Source organism: Podarcis bocagei (genome assembly GCF_964188305.1).
Source record: "Podarcis bocagei genome assembly, chromosome: 6".
NCBI classification, from domain to species: domain Eukaryota; kingdom Metazoa; phylum Chordata; class Lepidosauria; order Squamata; family Lacertidae; genus Podarcis; species Podarcis bocagei.
In genome coordinates, this window is record NC_138130.1 from 78,328,868 (window position 1) to 78,350,497 (window position 21,630).

At 45.8% G+C, this 21,630-nt stretch overlaps 1 protein-coding gene across 2 annotated transcripts; it reads left to right on the forward strand.

The window, feature by feature from the left end:
• The first annotated feature begins 6,779 nt into the window (after positions 1-6,779).
• Positions 6,780-18,747, forward strand: TEX55 (testis expressed 55). Of its 2 annotated transcripts, none has more exons than XM_081198027.1 (4): positions 6,780-6,883; positions 10,229-10,804; positions 15,749-15,811; positions 17,196-18,747. In XM_081198027.1, exons 1-4 carry the CDS (start codon positions 6,830-6,832, stop codon positions 17,256-17,258), a joined length of 756 nt encoding a protein of 251 aa, XP_081054153.1. In that variant the 5' UTR covers positions 6,780-6,829; the 3' UTR covers positions 17,259-18,747. The 2 variants fall into 2 exon arrangements, with proteins under 2 accessions (XP_081054153.1, XP_081054154.1); XM_081198028.1 differs by having other exon boundaries at positions 10,229-10,767; positions 17,196-17,261.
• Positions 18,748-21,630: the final 2,883 nt, after the last annotated feature.

The window sequence follows — 21,630 nt, forward strand, 5'->3', positions numbered from 1 at the left end:
TTTTTTTTTACACACATACTTCACTCACACACACACACACACACACACAGTGTAGCTGTCAAGAATACTGTAGGTGGAAATGGGGTATAGAAAGGTGAGATTTTTGGAGTGTTTGAAGATAGGTTTTAAAAAGGGGGGGGGGGAGGGAAGAACCAGAATGGCAAGTAGCTTTTAAGACACTGCCCAGTGTCGAGCACATTTTTTTACTACTGAAACATTAAAAAAAAAATCAAGACGGGAAGCTACAGGAACATGGCTTCTGTCAGTTTCAGTTCATTTCAAGCGCAGCTCTTGGAAATAGTTCTGGCTAGAATAATGAACATCTGCTGCTCTCTACCGGTGAGCTGGAATGATACAGCAAATGAAGTTACTATGAGAAAAGGTATGTTCCAACTCAGGCAATACTTAGTCAAGTAACCAGTCAAATATTTGTATTGCCTTCCAAACATTGAAGGAGTACAGTTCCCCCTGCCCCTGCTGGCTGGAGCTAATGGGAGTTGGAATCAAACAGCTTCTGGAGGGCTGCAGGTTAACCACCTCTGCTGTAGAACACCCCAACAGAGACAAACGACACACCAGGTGAGGAAGATCTAACACCAAGTGTGATCTGGTTATGTGAAATGCCAAGCACCTTCAAATCTTTGTGATGCTTCAGCATGACTTCGCTCTATGACAGCATTGTGCCTCACCTGTCTTTCTCCTTTGTTCTCGCACAGTGTTGTAACCTTTTAAAATCTGAAAGGTACAGTACAGTCTGAGAGTCGGTGTAGCTGCTGAAGCCCTGTACAATAATAGTTAGTGAAGCTGTTTGGAATTTGAGTAAGGTAAATGATGACTCTCTCTTTCTCCTCTGCCTCCCCCGCCCCCCGGTACAGTGGTACCTTGGGTTAAGAACTTAATTCGTTCCAGAGGTCCATTCTTAACCTGAAACTGTTCTTAACCTAAAGCACCACTTTAGCTAATGGGGCCTCCTGCTGCCACTGTGCCACCACCGAGCGATTTCTGTTCTCATCCTGAAGCAAAATTCTTAACCTGAGGTACTATTTCTGGGTTAGCGGAGTCTGTAACCTGAAGCGTATGTAACCCAAGGTACCACAGTAGTTTCTTGGGGGGGGGGTCGTCCCTCTGTGCTTTTTGTCCCATCCTCTCCATCTAAAAATCTGTCCTCAACCTCTGTGTTTCCAACATGTGTATAAATGTTGTGCTTTACCCCCCAGAGACATCACACAACTCTTGCCCACAAGGCAATACTACTGAAGTGTGTGTGGGGGGGGTGATCTCTGTGATGGCACATGAGCTATTCACAGATATTCCCCCCCCCCTCTCTCTCTCTGGTTGCTACATGCACACCTACAACTTATATTTCATACAGAGACATACTTGCTTCCCCCCCATGCAGAATGCTATCTTCTTCTTCTTTTTCAAACTGTGCCACATTCCCTACCATTCAGAGATCAAAATAATTTTTTTAAGAAATTCCCGCCTAACCTATATAGTTCCCTAAAATCAACAGAATATAGTGGTTGCAAGTAAGGCTACAATTCTAAACACTTTAAAAACAACAAAACCCTTATCACAAAATACGCTGGAACCATTTAAAATATTATAATGAAACAATGTTCCACTAAAACCTGACACTCCCTCACCCACAAAACCAACTTGCTAGGGACTAAGCTCCACCACATGCAATCATATGCGTGTTTACTCAAAAGAAAGCACCACTGAATTCAGTGAGGCTTACTCCTAGGTAAGTGCATGTAGCCTAAGTTCGCTGAGCTTTGTTCTTACAGAAATCAGTGTGGCTTTAGTAATGACTAGCTTGACATCAGTGGGACCTCAGCTCAATGATGGCCTCATTTGCACTACACATTTAAGGCACTATGATACCATTGTAAACAGTCATGGTTTTCAGTCAAAGCATATTGGGAATAGCATCTTGTTTAAGGCGCTTAGAGTTGTTGTTAGGAGACCCCCTGTTTTCCTTCACAGGGCTACAATTCCCCTAGTTCCCTGGAGAAAGGGATTGTTTTTTAAATCACTCTTCCCAGGGAACTGGTTTGTTAAGCCATTCTGAGAACTGCAGTTCTGTGAGGGGAATGGGGGGGGGAGGTTTTCCTAACAACTCTCAGCACCCTTAACAAACTACAGTTCCCAGGATTCTTTGCGGGGTGAGGAGGCATGGCTGTTTAAAGTGGTATCATAGTGTTTTAAATGTACAGTTGTACCTTGGATCCTGAATGCCTTGCGAGTTAAATGTTTTGGCTCCAGAATGCCGCAAACCAGGAAGTGTTTCAGTTTGCGAATGTTCTTTGGAACCCGAATATCCAATGCAGATTCCGTGGATTCCAACTGAGTGCAGGAAACTGCTGCAGCCAATCAGAAGCCACACCTTGGTTTCCAAATGTTTTGGAAGTCAAACTGACTTCTGGAATGGGTTCCATTTGACTTCCAAGGTACCACTGTATAGTGCAGATTGGGTCTAACAGAGTCTCGATTCAACCCCATGGCAACCTCCCTTATTTTCATATTAAAGGTAAAGGGACCCCTGACCATTAGGTCCAGTCGCAGACAACTCTGGGGTTGCGACGCTCATCTCGCTTTAGTGGCCAAGGGAGCCGGTGTACAGCTTCCGGGTCATGTGGCCAGCATGACTAAGCCGCTTCTGGTGAACCAGACCAGCGCACAGAAATGCTGTTTTCCTTCCCGCTGGAGCGGTACCTATTTATCTACTTGCACTTTGACGTGCTTTCGAACTGCTAGGTTGGCAGGAGCGGGGACCGAGCAATGGGAGCTCACCCAGTTGCGGGGATTTGAACCGCCGACCTTCTGATTGGCAAGTCCTAGGCTCTGTGGTTAACCCACAGCGCCACCCGCATCCCATTTTCATATTAGACACATTTAAACCTCACACTGTAGTATGGAGATGAACAAAGTTTTTTCTCCCTGGGTGTCCCAATTCATTCCCTTTTCAGTCATGGATTCATTTCATAGCCATTTGCACCTCAGTATCTTTTCCATGCAAGTATAACACACACACACACACACACAGAGAGAGAGAGAGAGAGAGAGAGAGAGAGAGAGAGAGAGAGAGAGAGTGCTTTGCATATCTGTAAGAGATGAGGAAGAGTGTCAAACCTCTGCATGCAGCAGTGTATAATAAACCATACATTCAAACTCTGAACTCTGCTAGTCCCACAAGCACAGAACAGGGATGGGACCCTGTACTCAGTTAAAGCACATTTCTAGAAATGAAGAAACTTACATGGTGACCACATGATGGGGCACAGAAACCTGGCATGGAAGATCTTGATGCTCCATAAATATTTTATTTTATCTATTTATTTTTTAAAATCACATTTCTATCCCACTTTTCCTCGAAGGAGCTCAGAGGGGTATATATGTGTTATGTACTGAGTTGAATAGGATCCAAACTGCAGCAGTCTGATTGGTCCTAGAACAATAGGATCCAAATTGCAGCAGTCTGATTAGTCCTAGAACAATAGGATTCAGAATGCAGCAGTCTTCTACCACATTTTACCATCACATATCTGTGAGGTAGTTTAGGCTGAGACACAGTGACTGATCAGCATGCTTCATGGCGGTTTGGGGATTTGAACCCTGGTCGAAAAGTCCTGGCCCATCAGTCTAACTGCTAACGGTTCACAATGTGGCATGGAGATGAACTTACAGGTGGCAAAGCATGGCTGCTACATCAAAAGTGTAAACTGAGTGTTCCAGTACGTGCCTACGCAGAAGTAGGTAGGTCCAACTGAGTTCAGTGGGGCTTACTCCCAAGCAACTGGATATTATAGTGATAGGACTGCAGGGTTAGACATGGGCTCCTCAATTCCTTCACCAGGAACAAGTACAGAAAGTCATATAATTCTAGGGTCAAGTATTGTAGCTAGAGTCCAGGCATATAGTTATGCAGGAGTGGTATTGTTAAAGAGAACCTTAAAAAAGGTAAAGGACCTGTGGACAATTAGGTCCAGTCAAAAGCGACTATGGGGTTGCAGCGCTCATCTCACTTTCAGGCCAAGGGAGCCGCTGTTTGTCTGCAGACAGCTTTCCACATCATGTGGCTAGCATGACTAAACCACTTCTGGTGCAACGGGACACCGTGACGGAAGCCAGAGCACACGGAAATGTGGTTTACCTTCTTGCCACAGCGGTACCTATTTATCTACTTGCACAGGTGTGCATTTGAACTGCTAGGTTGGCAGGAACTGGGACAGAGCAATGGGAGCTCATGCAGATTCGAACCGCCAGTCTTCCAGTCAGCAAGCCCAAGAGGCTCAGTGGTTTAGACCACAGTGCCACCCTATAAGCAGGGATGGGATGATACACTTTCAGTAAGCAAGTAGGAGGCAGTGTTTCACATGAGACATTTCTTCTGAAATTCTCCCTCTCTCACTTTCTCTGCACTTTACAGGGCACAAACCTACTTTCACTGCCTTTCATATTTAAAATGCTATACCTTTTAGCTTTCATCAAAATAACACTCCATTCTTTTGTGTTCTGCCCCTAGATTTCTTCACTCTGTAGGAGTATGAACACTATGACTTCAGACAGTTGGTTTTTATAATAACAAAGCAGCGCTTTTATCTCTGATCCTTTCATCTCTCTCTCTTCCTTTCAAAATGAAATTGGCAATCTGTTTACTCATGCCTTGTGAAGTAAACTGTCAGGGAGACAACTATCATCTCATCCCCCACCCAGACAAAGAAATATATTAGTTTAATAAATAAAATAGCTCAAGTATGGGTTTCTTCCCAGGCTTTAGCTACCAAAAAGGCTTGTAACATAACACTACTAACAAATTTACTGCAGCATAACGTGCAAGCAAGGGGCAACTGCATGTTACACACCCAGAAATTTTCAGATTGATTGAGATTACAGTATACGTAAGGAGTAGGTTTAGGAAATGTGCAACTAGAAAAACTAATTTGTGTTTCCTTTCTGATACCCCCAGTCTTCCCCCTTTTTAATTTAGAAATAATTTGATTAACTTGGTCTTTTCTGAAGCCTACACTCTTTTCACAGGTTCCAGCTACTGACATTTCCTATCAGCCTTAACGTTGGCTAAATTTTATAGACTTAACAAGAGTTCTGCTGAATCAGGACAAAGGCCTATATTGTCCCCAGCACTGTGTTTTCCACAGCAACCAACCAGATGTTCACAAGCAAGACAACAGGGGAATAACCCTTTCCCACTCTTGTTCTCTACGGACTGGGATTGAATTGTAAGGGGATCGGGCAACTAGACCTTCCCATTCAGTAGCCTGCAACAAAACCCTTGACTCTGGGGCTGTTGCTAAAACCCTGAATTACTGTGCATTGTAACAGCTGATTAAGTACTCTATTCCTGTAGCTATGTATATTTTTTTTAAAAGAGAGTTGAAAATTGTGCCTTCCAACTTAAATTTCACTCTCTCCTGGTACCAACAGTGAGATTTTACTGTTGGGAGAGTAACAATAGGATACCATTTAATAGTCATACAGACCTGTTGCAGGTTACCCCATTTCCATAGGTAAACATGGTACCATCCTGAGTGCTACTACTTCGTCCCCTATATGCTTCGTCCCCTCTATTTTGTGTCTTCGGTTCATAATAATTGCAAAATAATGTTTTAGAACACAGCATTCATGAACCTGGTGCCGCTCCCCCCCCCCCCATGTTTGGGTCTCAAGACAGCTGTGGGGAAGGGCACCAGGCTGGGGAAAGGTGTTCTGTAGGCATCACTGCATCACACAGTCCGATCTGGTATGACACAGCTTCCCATGTTCCCTATGTAGCTGCAAAGCATATGCCCACACCATTTTTTGCAGAAAAATGGTGCCAAAGTTATATTTCTTAAAATGGCTGCTACCATAAGCAGTAATTTAGAAGACAGGTTTAAGTTTTGGTGACTGGGGCTGATGATGGGAGTTTCAGTCCAAAATATTTGGCAGGCTCCAGGTTGGCGAAGATGCTTTTAGAACATTAGCAAATGCCCCTCAACGAAATAAACTGATACACTGCTTTTACTTGGCTAATGGACAAGTTTAAAAAGTTAATAGCAAGTGCTCAAATTACAAGGGAACGTGGTGGTGGCGGGGAGACCCCTTTCTATTTTGCTCTGTCCTCCCCAGCTATTACAGTGGTACCTCGGATTAAGTACTTAATTCGTTCCGGATGTCCGTTCTTAACCTGAAACTGTTCTTAACCTGAAGCACCACTTTAGCTAATGGGGCCTCCTGCTGCCGCCGCGCTGCCAGAGCACGATTTCTGTTCTCATCCTGAAGCAAAGTTCTTAACCTGAAGCACTATTTCTGGGTTAGCGGAGTCTGTAACCTAAAACGTATGTAACCTGAAGCGTATGTAACCCGAGGTACCACTGTATTTTTAGCATTCCTGCATTGCAGAGGGTTGGACTAGGTGACCATGGGCGGTCTCTTCCAATTCTACAATTCTAGGATGAAGCGGGAGGGCAGTGCTTGGAGGATGATCGAAAATGGGTAAGGTTTCAGAGACGAACTAGCTCCCAGTCTGCCAGGGCAGCGAGCGCACTTCCACCCTCAAAAAATATGGCCACCCTGGGTACCAACTGCCCGCTCGCCAATCAGCTGGCCTGCTCGGAATGCCCGCGCCTCCCTTCCGCGCTCGCACTCGCGCGCTCTTCCATTGGCCGGCACGAGCGCGCAACCGAAAGGCCGAGGGGAGGGGAGGGGCGAGAGCAGCGCTTGGGGCGGTTGCCATGGTAGCTACGGAGCTCCGTCCGCTGCCCGTCGGGGACAGAATGCGTAAGGAGCGCATGGAGCAGAGGATGCGACGCGCCTTGGCTCCAAGATGGCAGAGCGAGGGCCGGAGCAGGAGCAGGAGCAGGGCTCGCCGGAGGGGCAGGTGAGGGCGGCAGCCGGAAGCGCGGGAGGAAGGGAAATGGGAGCAACCTGGAGAGGCCCCCTCCCCAAATGTGACCGGTGGCTGGATTAACGTGCTCCGTTTGCAAAATTGCCTGGGGTGCTTTGCTTACAGGGAGCGTAACATTGGCAAAGCCGCCTTTCTCCGCTGTCCAGTATTCAGACACACTCGCCTCTTGGGTGGCCCCCATCCACACCTGCTCCTTGGTAGCTCAGGGGTCTGCAGTAGCCTCCCCACCCCAATAACTTATCAATATTTCACAGGTGAAATGTTGGGGAAGGGGTCACTTTCCAACCCCTCCTTCCGTTTCCAAGGCTGGTCCTCCAGATGTTGAGGGACTACAGAACCCATCATCCCTGAGCGCTGGTCATTCTGACAGGGGCTGATAGGAACTGTAGTCCCAATAACGTTTGGGGAGGGCGCAGAGTCCCCTTCCTCCCCCATAGGCTCTTTTTTGCCCACTGGCGGTTGTATGCTGGATTGTCGCTCTTAACAGCCCTTTACTGTTTTGGACCTCATGTGTTGGCTAACTTTCTGTTGACAGTGTGGCTCTCTCCAGCCACTAAATCTTATAGAGCAAGTTGCATTTACTCAGAAGTAAGACCTGCAAAGGTCCGCAGAGCTAGCTCCCCGGGCAAATGCACATAGGACTGCAGCGTTAAAAAGGCAGGATATGTTAGACTGAAAAGAAGACCGCTGTACATGATTTAAAGCATGCTGTTAATGGAATGTTAATGTCACAGTGGATTCGGTTGTCCAGTGTTTGTTTCTTTAATTCATTTTACCCTGCCTTTGCTGGCACTTGGGAAGCATGCATGTCGTAGGTTAGGCTAAGAGAGAGCTGCTCACCCGCAGTGATCCAGCAAGCTTCAGCAATGAATAAGGTATTAACTGGAGCAGCTGGGATGAGGATGGATATAATTCAGTGCAATGTTAATGTTTTGAGCAGGTATCTGTATGTGCACTTGAGTTAAGATGCATTTACGTACTTCTCTCCCCTGTTTTGTCTTTGCTGTTCATGTGTGAACTCGCTATAAGCATTATGAGTTATTTCCATTGAAGTCTGGGAGACTGTGCAGAGTAGTAAGTAACTCCTCCAGCTGAGCCACACCTCTGAGTCAGCTCTGTAAGAGCTGGCTTCCTGCATCATAGCATTTTCTCTTAAAAGGGCCACATGTCAGATATTTAACTGATAATAGAAGAGGAAGTGTTGTCATTTGATGCTGTCATTTAGGACTTTGAAATGCTCCCCACTCCCCAGGTCTGGGCAGGGTTAGCTCCTGTGCATTTGGGCTGCAATCCTATGCAGATTGGCCCAATGGAAATTACAGAGGGAATTACTTCTGAATAGACATGCATAGGATTGCTCTTTAAACATATTTTTCCAAGGCAATTGAATGACTGATAAAGGGTCTCCAGTATTTCTTACCTTGGGTATTTGGATCCAGCATGCCTCTTTCCAAACTGATGAAAGTCAGTTGCCATACTCTATGCTTGACAGCCAACAAGGATCTTCTGTCTTTCATCTTGTAGCTTTACTGTCTCTGCCTTTTTTATTGTGCTCTGTGACAGGTTCTTAGTGATAATATACCAAAAACTAATAAACTGGGAGACAGGTTTGTGCTATTCCAAAATGAACACACAAACCTACAGTTTTGTCTCTCAGCCTGTTCCAGCCTTTCACACCTCACCTGCTCCTATCAGCTTGCTCCAACTCTGTAGTTCCCCAATATCAAGCTTCCCGTATTGTGAACCCCTGACACTAAAATGCCACATGTTGGCATACACACCCCTTTCTGCTAGCAGAGACCACCTTTGTCTTCCAATGTTTAAAGCAACAGGTACCTATCTGGGTGTGTTGGAAATAACCCTTGAATATGTTGCAGTGAGCATAGTAACACACAATCTTAAGAGATACAGATTCAGGTAGGTAGCCGTGTTGGTCTGACGCAGTTGAAATATATATAAAAAAGAAGAAGAAAATCCGGTGGTACCTTAGAGACCAACTAAGTTTGTTCTTGGTATAAGCTTTCATGTGCATGCACACATCTTCAGATACACTGAAACAGAAGTCACCAGACCCTTATATATCGTGGGAGGGTGGGGTGGGGTTTTTCTCAGGAGGGTAGTAGGAGATGGGTAATTGACTCAATGGGTGTGGAAAACCTGTTGACAAGTGTTGTTGTTGTTGTTTAGTCATTTAGTCATGTCCGACTCTTGGTGACCCAATGGACCAGAGCACGCCAGGCACTTCTGTCTTCCACTGCCCTTGGTCAAACTCATGCTGGTAGTTGACGACTGTTAACGACTGCAATTAGTCCTACAGGAAAAAGCAAGGGATAGCATGCAGATGATTAGCATATGTAATGAGACAGGAATCCAATATGTCTATTAAGACCAGGTCTCTCCATAGTTTTCAGTTTAGTGATAAGTTGTAATTCAGCAACTTCTCTTTCAAGTCTATTTTTGAAATTCTTTTGTAGTAAGACAGCTGCTTTGAGATCCTGTATTGAATGTCTTGGGAGACTGAAGTGTTCTCCTACTGGCCTCTCTGTCTTATGATTCCTGATGTCAGATTTATGTCCATTTATCCTTTGGTGTAGGGTTTGGCCTGTTTGTCCAATATAGAGTGTTGAAGGGCACTGCTGGCATCATCAATGCTGGCCTTTCTCCTTCAGCTGTCCATATATTTGGCTTTCATGTGAAGGGACTTTATGTGTGTACAGCAGTTCATGTGTGGAGCCCCTTCACACACTGGCCAAATGTAGTGTGTGGCAGTTTGGCAGCTGTGCTTATTGGCAAAGGAAAAGATTAACCTTCTCAGTCCCACAACTCTCCACATGTTTTTTTTGCCCAAGGGTAAGATTACGTCTTACCCTTCGGCTTCGGCCCAGTATACCTGAAGGAGCGTCTCCACCCCCATCGTTCTGCCCGGACACTGAGGTCCAGCGCCGAGGGCCTTCTGGCGGTTCCCTCATTGCGAGAAGCGAAGCTACAGGGAACCAGGCAGAGGGCCTTTTCGGTGGTGGCGCCCGCCCTGTGGAATGCCCTCCCATCGGATGTCAAGGTGATGGACAACTACCTGACATTCAGAAAACATCTTAAGGCGGCCCTATTCAGGGAAGTTTTTAATGTATGATATTTTAGTGTTTTTTGGTTTCTGTGGAAGCCGCCCAGAGTGGCTGGGGAGGCCCAGCCAGATGGGCGGGGTACAAATAATAAATTATTATTATTATTATTATTATTACGTCTAAGGCCTACAGAGTGCAAGAACTATGCATGTGCCTTTTTTCTGCATGGTAACTTTTTGCTTGTTATGTATTGTAGCTACAGCCAGAAAGAGTTCTGATTACTGAGGGGCAGGAGCATCCTGAACCACCAGAATCTATTGCTGAACCACAAAAGAGAAAACCCCAAATTCTTGAAGTGGTATTGTCCATGGATGAGACACAAGAACCTATCATGGAGGAAGCACCAAAACCTATCGTAGAGGAAGCACCTGAGCCTATCGCGGAGATTGCAGCAGAATCTGACATGAGCAAGGCACCAGAAATTGTCACGGAGGAGACACCAAAACCAACCCGCTCAGCATTTCTTCCTGTTTCTTCTTTGGAAGGTCTTGGCTCTATACTCACTCAAAAACATCAGAGAGGAATTGTGTTTCCATATGGTTTGGTCAGATCAACAGAAAACATCATGGCCCCTGAAGAATTGGTGCTCCAACAAGTACTGTCTCAGGAAATGGTGCCTCAACAAATGGAACCTCCAATCATAGAAGAGCAGCCTCCCCCAGCAGTTGTTCCTTCTGTGGACTTCTCCGAGGAGATGCCTGTTGTGTATCAAGATCCCTTTGAAGTTTCACTTAGGTACATGGAGAAGCATAATATTCTGCAGATATTCCAGGTGAACCACTCCCTTTTTGCCTTTTCTGTCAAAGCTGCCTTCACTTAGGCAAAAGCATGCACAGTGGCTGTTCTGAACCAACCCAGCCAGTGCCTTTATACACAGTGGTTTGAGGTAATCTCTTAGCATTTGGGGGATGTTGCTAGCCCTGGGACGCCGGTGGCACTGTGGGTTAAACCACAGAGCCTAGGACTTGCCGATCAGAAGGTCGGCGGTTCAAATCCCTGTGACGGGGTGAGCTCCCATTGTTCGGTCCCTGCTCCTGCCAACCTAGGAGTTCGAAAGCACATCAAAATGCAAGTAGGTAAATAGGTACAGCTCCGGTGGGAAGGTAAACGGCGTTTCCGTGCACTGCTCTGGTTCGCTAGAAGCGGCTTAGTCATGCTGGCCACATGACCCGGAAGCTGTACGCTGGCTCCCTTGGCCAGTAAAGCGAGATGAGTGCCACAACCCCAGAGTCGGTCATGACTGGGCCTAATGGTCAGGGGTCTCTTTACTTTTACCTTACTAGCCCATATCCTCTTTTGAGAGTACTCTGCATTATATTCCAGCCACAAGAATGATGGTGGAAGGCTTTTGTCCCATAGATGTCTAACTGGGCTTTCTCCAGAGATTACAAGCTTCACATAGTGTCCCCTTCACACAGTGTCCCTCTCAAGATCTCTGAGATCTATTCCTTGTCTTTAGGACATCTGAGATCTAGTCTCTGCCTTTAGGAATACAGTGATGGAGCATCTAGCTCAATGTTTCCCAAACTTGGGTCTCCAGCTATTTTTGGACTACAACTCCCACCATCCCTACCTAGCAAGACCAGTGGTCAGGGATGATGGTAACTGTAGTCTGAAAGCAGCTGGAGACCAGTGTTTGGGAAACACAGATCTAGCCCTTCAGCTGTTGTTGGACTTCAGCCACGATCAGCTCCAGCCAGCATGGCTAATGGTCAGGGATGATGGGAGTAGTAGCCCAGCAACCTCTTGGCTGTTCTTGACCTCGCCATTTGTGGTTTCCTTCCAGTGGGACCCGGAATATTGGTGGTGTTGCATTCCTAGTTGCTGTACCACATTCTGCCACAGGGGTGGGGAAACTATGGCCCTCAGGATGTTGCTTGGTTACAGCTCCCATCATCCTGGACCATTGGCCATGCTAGGCAGGGCTAATGGGACTTGGAGATGAGCAGCATCTGGAGGGCCATGTGTTCTCAGCCTGCTGTACTGCATCTCTCTCTCTCTCTCACACACACACACACAGAGTGAATCTTACAAATTGGTCCCTGTGAATCCACATAGGAAGATACTTTTAAAATTTATAGGAAAGGAACACATTCCAGTGATGAGACAGAGGGTTGCTGGCGCTCAGAAAAGAATAGAAAGTCTACTTTGTTGCATGAGTGCACATTTTCCCCTATACTCCTCTGTACAGGGGCATCTATCTCTCTCTCTCTCTCTTCCTTCCTATTTTGGTGGTTTAGTAGTCTAGTGCTGTTGCTTTTAAATGCAGTTGTGGGTGTTTTTTTTAATTTAAAAAGAAAAGAAAAATGAAGAGATTGACCTAGAAACCATTCTGTACATCAGTGCAAAACAGTATGCCAAGTACAATAATTGGATTAGTTGCATCACAAAGAAATACAACGGTATCAATTGTACAAAATCTAATTCAATGTTTCTTTATTTTTAAATTCTTGGTTGCCTTTCCTGAGAGCAACCCAAAGGTAACATACAATGATACAAGACACAGAAGACCCACATTACAACATACAATAATACAAATGATAAAACACAGAGAAAAATAATCCAAATAGCAAAAAAAGCCCCAAACACAACTATGCCAGGCATTGCAATAATCCTAGATGGCAGCAAACCAAAACCTAAACAAGCCTTTTCAGAATAAAACGCCTGAAGTGTTGGCCTGCAATGAAAAGAACCAAATGGAAAAAGAGGAGTAATGCAAGTTAAAGATGCTCTGTTCTCAAAAGCAAAGCATGCACATTTGTGAAAACTGAAATATATTTTTGAAATGTAGTTGTTCCCAGCATAGTTTTCTTTGCAGAAATTCATATTCCTGTTCTCCAACTTTCCCTTTCAAAACAAAACAGCATTATCAATTTTTAATGCCATCAAATGGTTTAGAAAATCCAGTTACTGTACTTGGTAAGTTGGTACCGTAATTTATTGTCCAAAACATTGTCCATGACCCCCTTTTTAAAACGCTATCCTTGAAAATCAATTTTAAATACAAAAAATAAAAATGAGAAAGATGCCCAGTTGCACTTCAGCTGTGGTATCTGCAGCATTGGACACAAATCAGTCAAAAGTGTCCAGATATCATTGCACCTGCCAAGAATGGCATCTCTCCACCCATCTCTGTTGCATTGGATGTAGCATATGGGCTCCTTGATGAATCATTTTGAAAGGCTCAGAGTTTGCATATACCGGATATATTTTTGCTTATGGGCCCATGATCTTGGTTAGTTCACTCAGTATAAACCCAAGTTCAGACATAATAGGGGACTCTGGTTTAATATAAGCCACCAGTGAAGCACCAACAGAGGAGGAATGTGTGAGCCTGGCACTTAGGAAAATATTGACAAGAGCAGGGAAAGGAAAGGAGGAAGAAACCACAGGACAGTGTCATTAATAATCACTGAACTGGTCTAGGACATATTTTCCCAGATTCATAAACCATGTCAGAAAAGATGATCCAAACCAGCTCAGTGACTGTGTACTGTATCCAGATAAGCTCTACTTGGAGTAGACCCACTGAAATGAAGGCACTTAAGTTAGTCATGCCCATTAATTCCAGCAGGTCTCCTATGATTGGATACAACCCATAGCACTGGGTTTGGGGTTTTTTGGCCCTTGTGACTTTGGGTTGTTGTTTTTATGCTGTTGCTTTGATGGTTATATCTGGTCTGTTTGATTGATGGTTGTTTTTCTAAAGTTGTAAGTCACTCTGGGGACCCTTGGAGTTGAAGACGCAGGATAAAAATAACTTAATAGATAATTACAGGCAGTTAGTTATATATTAATATATTTCAACTTCCAAGTGCAATGTGCTTACCATTATTGCTTGATATATTGCTTTTCTAAATATTCATCTACTTAAACAATTGTGCAGTTGAGGAAAGCAGTTGAAATTTGAAATAATCTGCAATGAATCGTGTAGATTTCTAAATACTGTATTGTTTTATCTATCTTTCTAAATAAATAAATTGCTCAATAAACAAATCCTATATTGGGCCTGTAATAGATGCACTTTGTAACTTGCAACTTGCAGTTTTCATAGAATCATAGAACTGTAGCGTTGGAAGGGACCTCCGGGGTCATGTAGTCCAACCCCCTGCAATGCAGGAATCTCAGCTAAAGCATCCATGACAGATGGCCATCCAACCTCTGCTTAGAAGCCTCTAAGGAAGGAGAGTCCACAACTTCCTAAGGGAGTTTTGTTCCACTGTCGAACAGCTCTTTTTGTCAGAAAGTTTTTCTGATGTTTAGTTGGAATGTCCTTTCTTACAACTTGAATCCATTGGTCCTACCCTCTGGAGCAGGAGAAAACAAGTTTACTCCATCTTCCATGTGGCAGCCCTTTAGATAGCTGAAGATGCCTATTACTGTATTTTTCGCTCCAAAAGACGCACCAGACCATAAGGCGCACCTAGTTTTGGGAGGAGGAAAACAAGAAAAAATTATTCTGAATCCCAGAAGCCAGAACAGCAAGAGGGATACCATGTGGCTGTTCTGGCTTCTGGGATAACTGCGCCAAGCCTCTTCAGGGCAACGGGATGAAGGCTCCCCCTGGCCGAAGAGGCTGTGCACAGCTAAGGCAGAAGCCAGGACAGGCACATCACTGAAGGGGCACAGCGCAGCGCCCCTTCAGCAAAGCTGGAGAAGGAACAGAAGGAGTCCCTTCTGTTCCTCCTCTGGCTTCACATGACAGGTGTTTCGCTGAAGATGCGCTGCGCAGTTCTCTCTCTCTGCGCAGCGCCTCTCCTTCACAGGAGAGGTGCTGCGCAGAGAGGGAGAACTGCGTAGCGCCCCTTAAGCGAAGCTGGAGAAGGAACAGAAGGGACGGCTTCGCAGGACAGGCACTGCACAGAGAGGGAGAGCTGTGCAGAACCCCTTCAGTGAAGTGGGAGGAGGAACAGAAGGGGCTCTGTTCCTCCTCCCGCTTCGCTGAAGGGGCGCTGCACAGCTCTACCTCTCTGCGCAGCACCATTCGCTCCATAAGACGCACTCACATTTCCCCTTACTTTTTAGGCGGAAAAAAGTGCGTCTTATGGAGCGAAAAATACAGTATATCTCCTCTCAGTCTCCTCTTTACCAGAAGAGGAGCCCAGAACTGTGGCACCCAGAACTGGACACTGTACTCCAGGTGTAGTCTGACCAAGGCAGAATAGAGTGGGACTATTAGTTCCCTTGATTTGGGCACTATACTTCTGTTGGTACAGGCTAGAATAGTATTAGCTTATTATTATTATTATTTTGCTGCTGCATCATACTGCTGACTCATGTTAAGCTTGTGGTCCACTAAGACCCCTAGATCTTTTTTTACATGTACTACTGGCAAGCCATGTGTCCCCCATCTTATACTGGTGTAGCTGGTTCTTCTTGCCTAAGTGCAGAACCTTACATTTGTCCCAACTGAGTTTCATTTTGTTGGCTTGAGCTTAGTCCTCCATTCTGTTAATGTGGGAGTGTGTGAACATTTCAGGTTATCGAGCATATGTGTTAGGGCACCCAGGATTTTGCTGTATAGTAGACATTTTTCAGGAAAGATGAAATGACACATCATATCTGTATTTGTAAATAATACATATTATGTATATCCCATATCTTTCCCATCGTGAAAAGAAGACAAGCCATTCTTGCCTCTGGCAATATAATTTTGTATCTTTTCATTGTTTGCCTTTGGGAAAGGAGTATAATGACTTCTGTCTTTCTCACTCAGGAGATCACTGAAAATCTGGTGTATGAGAAGCCTGAGAGGCCATTAGAATTCATGTTGAGACAGGTATGTCGTCCCTGCAAGGCACACACTGCTTGACTGTTATGCTTCTCTGAAGAAGCAGAAAAGGGGCATTGGAGCTGAGAAATATATTTTTCTTGCTTTTGGCGAGGAAAAGAGAGCGGACAGTTACAGAAAACGAGAGCCATAACACCCTAGTGCTTATAAGTACGGAATTGTGTTCTGGAAGGAAAAGGCACTGGGGGATGGAAGATGCTATAGAAGACCTACCAGATGCTCCTAAGTTTAAAGAAGAGATGACTTCCTCTTTTGGGAAGATGGGCAGTTCAGTAGCAGAGCATCTACTTTGCATGCAGATGGTCTTGGGTTCAATCCCCAGCATCTCCTGGTAGGGCTGGGAGAAATCCCTGCCTCAGTCCCTGCAGAGCTGCCACCACTCAGTGTAGACAATATGCAGGTGATCTTGCAAGCTTGGTGAAACTTCCATGGAAGATGGCAGTACAGTGGTACCTCGGGTTAAGAACTAAATTCGTTCTGGAGGTCTGTTCTTAACCTGAAACTCTTCTTAACCTGAGGTACCACTTTAGCTAACGGGGCCTCCCGCTGCCGCCGCTGCGCAATTTCTGTTCTCATCCTGAAGCAGAGTTTTTAACCTGAGGTACTATTTCTGGGATGCGGGTGGCGCTGTGGGTAAATCCTCAGCGTCTAGGGCTTGCCGATCGCTTGGTCGGCGGTTCGAATCCCCGCGGCGGGGTGAGCTCCCATTGTTCGGTCCCGGCTCCTGCCCACCTAGCAGTTCGAAAGCACCCTAAAAAGTGCAAGTAGATAAATAGGTACCGCTTTCTAGTGGGAAGGTAAACGGCGTTTCCATGTGCTGCGCTGGTGCCGGCTCGCCAGAGCAGCTTTGTCACGCTGGCCATGTGACCCAGAAGTGTCTCCGGACAGCGCTGGCCCCCGGCCTCTTAAGTGAGATGGGCGCACAACCCTAGAGTCGGACACGACTGGCCCGTACGGGCAGGGGTACCTTTACCTTTACTATTTCTGGTTAGCGGTTAGTCTGTAACCTGAAGCATCTGTAACCCAAGGTACCACTGTATCTAAATATACTATGCAAAACCACCTCCGCCACCAGCTCCCCTCATGTTGTGCTTAGGTTTGGAGAGGTGAATCTTGTCTGGACTGCCACAGAGAGAAAGAGTGAGTTAAATTTCCCAGAGATTTAAATGGCCAAGGTTCCCCCCCCCCCAGCAGTTATTATGCACATAACAAACATGGGCATTTGTTTTCATTCACATCTGGTTTGGCCGTCAGTTGAGGATTGGGGTTAAAGATGTATATTTTAAATTAAAAAATCATTAACATGCAGCAAGTAACTAATACACTGACTGATGCTCTCTGGATTTGTTTTTGGTTTTCGCTGCTTCCTTAGGTTCAGAATATGATAAGGAAGCAGGCATCTGAGAGACATAAAAATGACAACGAGCCGGTGTAAAAGATGAAGACCTGAAAGCTCAATGAGCTGTTCTTGGACGCTGCCCTAGGTGGAACAAGTTCCAGTGCTGCCCTCCCACATGCTCTGTCTATGCAAATTCTATAGATTTGAATGCTGTCGGTGGTAGCTGATTTCTTCCAGTGTGGGTGCTGTGCTGGGTGATCTAGGATGATAGGAAGTACATAGTTGCACCGGAGCGCAGAATGTCACATGCCTTTTAGGAAGCCACCAAGGTACTCGCCATCCAGTAATAAGGCAGTAATCCTAAAACGCACTGACTGTCATAGTAAGAGCTGATCTACATATCCTGCAGAATCAGATCATGCTGTCTTTGCTGGATTGGCCCATCTCAGATTGCAAGGGGGGGTACATTTTGAATGTGTTCCCATGGGGGAGGAAACCCTTTCTGCACATAGAAAGCTAAGGTTTGAGGAAGAATTCCGCTTTGGTAGTCTTTGCCCTGTGAGACCAGTTCCATATGTACAAATACAATTATTCCCCACCATACAGGAGCTTTCAGGTACATGATCCATCACTTGCAGACCAAAGTAGTACACTCTGGGGAAAATTGTATGACATGATGCAGCTGCATGTGTAAATCAACCGGAATATTTGTGAGTAAATAGTCTCAGGGTCAGTATGCAAGTCTCGCAACAGTCAAGCAACGTGGTTTCCTCACATTTAACTTAGTTAGATAAAAGTAATAAAAAAAAAATGGGGGGGGGGAGACTATCTAGTAATGATGGTGATGAGACTACACTTAACTGAATTGTGAATTGTGATAACCTGGGGTGAAGCATTAATAATTTTAAACCAGCCTTAACTAAATATGAATTAATGTCTAGGTGTTAGAATGTATCTAGAATTCTGCTTGTTAGGAAAAATATATATTTGTAACTTCTGGTTGTATGGTGCTCTAAATGAGAGCCCATTTATCTAATTCAATTTAATGCTGGCACCCCTCCCCCCCAAAAAAAAAATTTACCTTGGGCACCTATGCAACTAACCAAGCTTACAATGCTTTTTCTGATGTCAGTTGTTGAAAAAAAACTGAATTCAAAACTGATGGATTCTTATAGTTGCCTAATTTGTAATATGTCCCCCATTCTGGAGATTAAAGAGAGGGCAGTGTCTGTTGATTCTTTGCAGTAATTGGACTCAGAATTGGTGGTGTGTTGCTATAGTAGCCAAGATACCTGTTTTCCTGAAGTGGTTACTTACGAATTACATAATCCTCTCTCAGTTCTGTAATTAGCAAGAGCCTATTGCCCTCCAACATTGTTGGGCTCCATCTCCCATCAGCCCCAGCCAGCATGATCAAGGATGGATGGGAGCTGCATCTGAATGGCCACAGGATCCCCACTTCTGCCTAGCTTAATGTCTGCATGTTCTGAATCCATAGGAATTAAATCCAAGGTACTCCATTTCCTGCTTCTGCTGACGGGATTCATGCTTCAGAGAGACCTGTTTAGTTATTTGCTGATGGGGGGGAGGATAATATTTCCCTATGTTCTCACAATGTACAGGAACCAAACAACATATTCAGATTTATTTGTTGTTAGCTTTTAGGTCAAGAATTGATGGGTTGGCCTTTGCTAAAAAAAAAAAATAAAGATTTCTAAGCAATTTTCATCTATGTGCAACTACTGATCATGTGCAAGGCAAAGGCTCTGATTCCATTTAATAAATTTATTTTGCTCAGTTACCTTCTGTGTTTTATGCATTCGGTTCAAGGTCCAAATCTTGAAGGCTCTTTTATACCTAACAGGTTGCAACCCACAGAACATCCATATACCGTATTTTTCGCCCTATAGGACGTACTTTTTCCCCTCCAAAAATGAAGGAGAAATGTGTGTGCATCCTATGGGGTGAATGCAGGATTTCGCTGAAGCCTGGAGAGCGAGAGGGGTCAGTGCGCACCGACCCCTCTCGCTCTCCAGGCTTCAGGAAGCTCTGCGCAACTCTTGGGAGGCCGGTGCGACTTTGCGCCGGTCTCCCAAGGGTTGCGCAGAGCTGCCTGCATTCCGAAGCCTGGGGCGCGCTGAAGAGCGTGCCTGGGCTTCGTGCAGCTCTCCGCAACCCTAGGGAGACCGGCACGAAGCCGTGCCGGTCTCCCAAGGGTTGCGCAGAGCTGCCTGCGTTCCCGGGCTTCGCGCAGCTCTCCGCAACCCTAGGGAGACCGACACGAAGTCGTGCCGGTCTCCCAAGGGTTGCGCAGAGCTGCCTGCATTTTGAAGCCTGGGGCGCGCTGAAGAGCGTGCCCGGGCTTTGCACAGCTCTCCACAAGCCTGGGGAGACCGGCGCGGCTCCCTAGGCTTGTGGATAGCAGGCTGTTCTGGGGGCTGGGGTCGGGGGAAGCTCGGGCTTCCCCCGCTCCAGCCCCGTGCCTGGGGGGGAAATAATTTTTTCCCCTTTATTCCCCCCCCCCAAAAAAACTAGGTGCGTCCTATGGGGTGGTGCGCCCTATGGGGTGAAAAATATGGTACCTTTTTAACCCCCCAGGGCAGTGGGAGACAAGGCTGCTATGGCTTCTTCTGGCCACTGTAACCATGGTCCTACTGTCTGTCCCTGCCTGTGCATGGCACCCCTGGATTCCTGTTTATTACAACAAGTGTGTCTGAGAGAAAGTCAGGTGTGGGAAGCCACTATATAGTGTCTCCTGATGGATTGGAAGCTACCCAAGGTCCCATATGTGTTTCCTGGATTGCATCCTGGCAACCAAAGTAGTTCCGGGACATCAAGACAATATACAGCATGGTTGTATCCATGAGCAGAGCTCAAACACTCACTGCCCTTCACCCCCAGTACAGAGGGATGCAGTAAATGTCCTGCTTGCTGCAACAGACAGCAGAATAAGATGGCAAATGGACCATTTAAGTACTATAATCATTATAATTATATTAATATCCTGCCTTTCCTCCGAGGAGCTCAAGTTGGGTTCTCCCCTCTCCCCATTTTTTTTCTTACAAGAATCCAAGGTAGATTAGGCTGGGAGGCAGCGACTGTCCCAAGATCAGACAAATAGCTTCATGGCTGAGTGAGGAGGCCCTGCTTCTGCCTGCTGTCTCACTCACCAAAAGTTCTTGAAGTTGCAGGCAGAATCTCTTGTGTATGGACCAGACAATGGACCATTGCAAACACTAATAGCAACCTCATTTTCCCAAGAGTTAAGTTTGCTTAAGTAGCCAAAATGGCACCACCTTTGTCCAAGAACGAGGTAACACCAGACTTGAGGAGCCCTGAGGGGTGATATGATAGCCATGTTCATAGGCGCCGACTCCATGGGGCTTGAGGGGGCCCGAGCCCCCTCAAAAATTCGTTTGGGGGGCTCTGCCCCCCCAATAATCTCCGGCGCCCCTCCAGCAGAGCGCCATCGCCGCCCCTCCCCCAGCCCAAAATGCACAGGGTCGGGCTGCATGCCTCCTGCCCTCCCTCCCGAGCAAAAGCTCCACCCAATTTCCTTCGGAGCTGATTAATAGGCGCAGCACGCTCTCCCCTATTCGCTCACGAGGAGGTGGCACCACTTTATTTGCATATTCATGAGCTTATTATTCATGAGCTTTCCCGGGCCCCCCCAATATTTTTTATAAGTCCGCGTCCCTGGCCATGTTCAAATATATAAAAGGATGTCACATAGAGGAGGGAGAAAGGTTGTTTTCTGCTGCTCCAGAGAAGCGGACACGGAGCAATGGATCCAAACTACAAGAAAGAAGATTCCACCTAAACATTAGGAAGAACTTCCTGACAGTAAGAGCTATTTGACAGTGGAATTTGCTGCCAAGGAGTGTAGTGGAGTCTCCTACTTTGGAGGTCTTTAAGCAGAGGCTTGACAACCATATGTCAGGAGTGCTCTGATGGTGTTTCCTGCTTGGCAGGGGGTTGGACTCGATGGCCCTTGTGGTCTCTTCCAACTCTATGATTCTATGAGATTTGCAAGGTTTCAAAAAATAAAATAAAATAAAACATTGGAGGTTAACCCCAGCCCTCCCCCAAAAAGAAGCACAGCTCAACGAAGACTAAGCATGCTTAGTCACAACAGAATGCTGACTGACTTGGGAAGGAATAGGAATGGAGGGTGGTAAAGAAAGCAATGGAATGAGATCGCTGGGATCCTGAACGGGTTGTAGATCCCATGCATATTCAACACTGAAGAAACAAAGGTGTAAATTTAGCATTTTTATATGTGACCACTAGGTAGCAGCAAGAGGTTGCAGAGTCCTCTTACTAATTGGTAGCGTGGCTATAAGGTACATAAACTAATGTGGCAGTTAAAAAGGTCACACATGTTGGAAAGCTGGCATGCCATAGGGAAACACCTTCCTGGAAATGTGGTTGCTTCCTTTCAGTCTAAAATACAGGCGTCCTCCAAGGC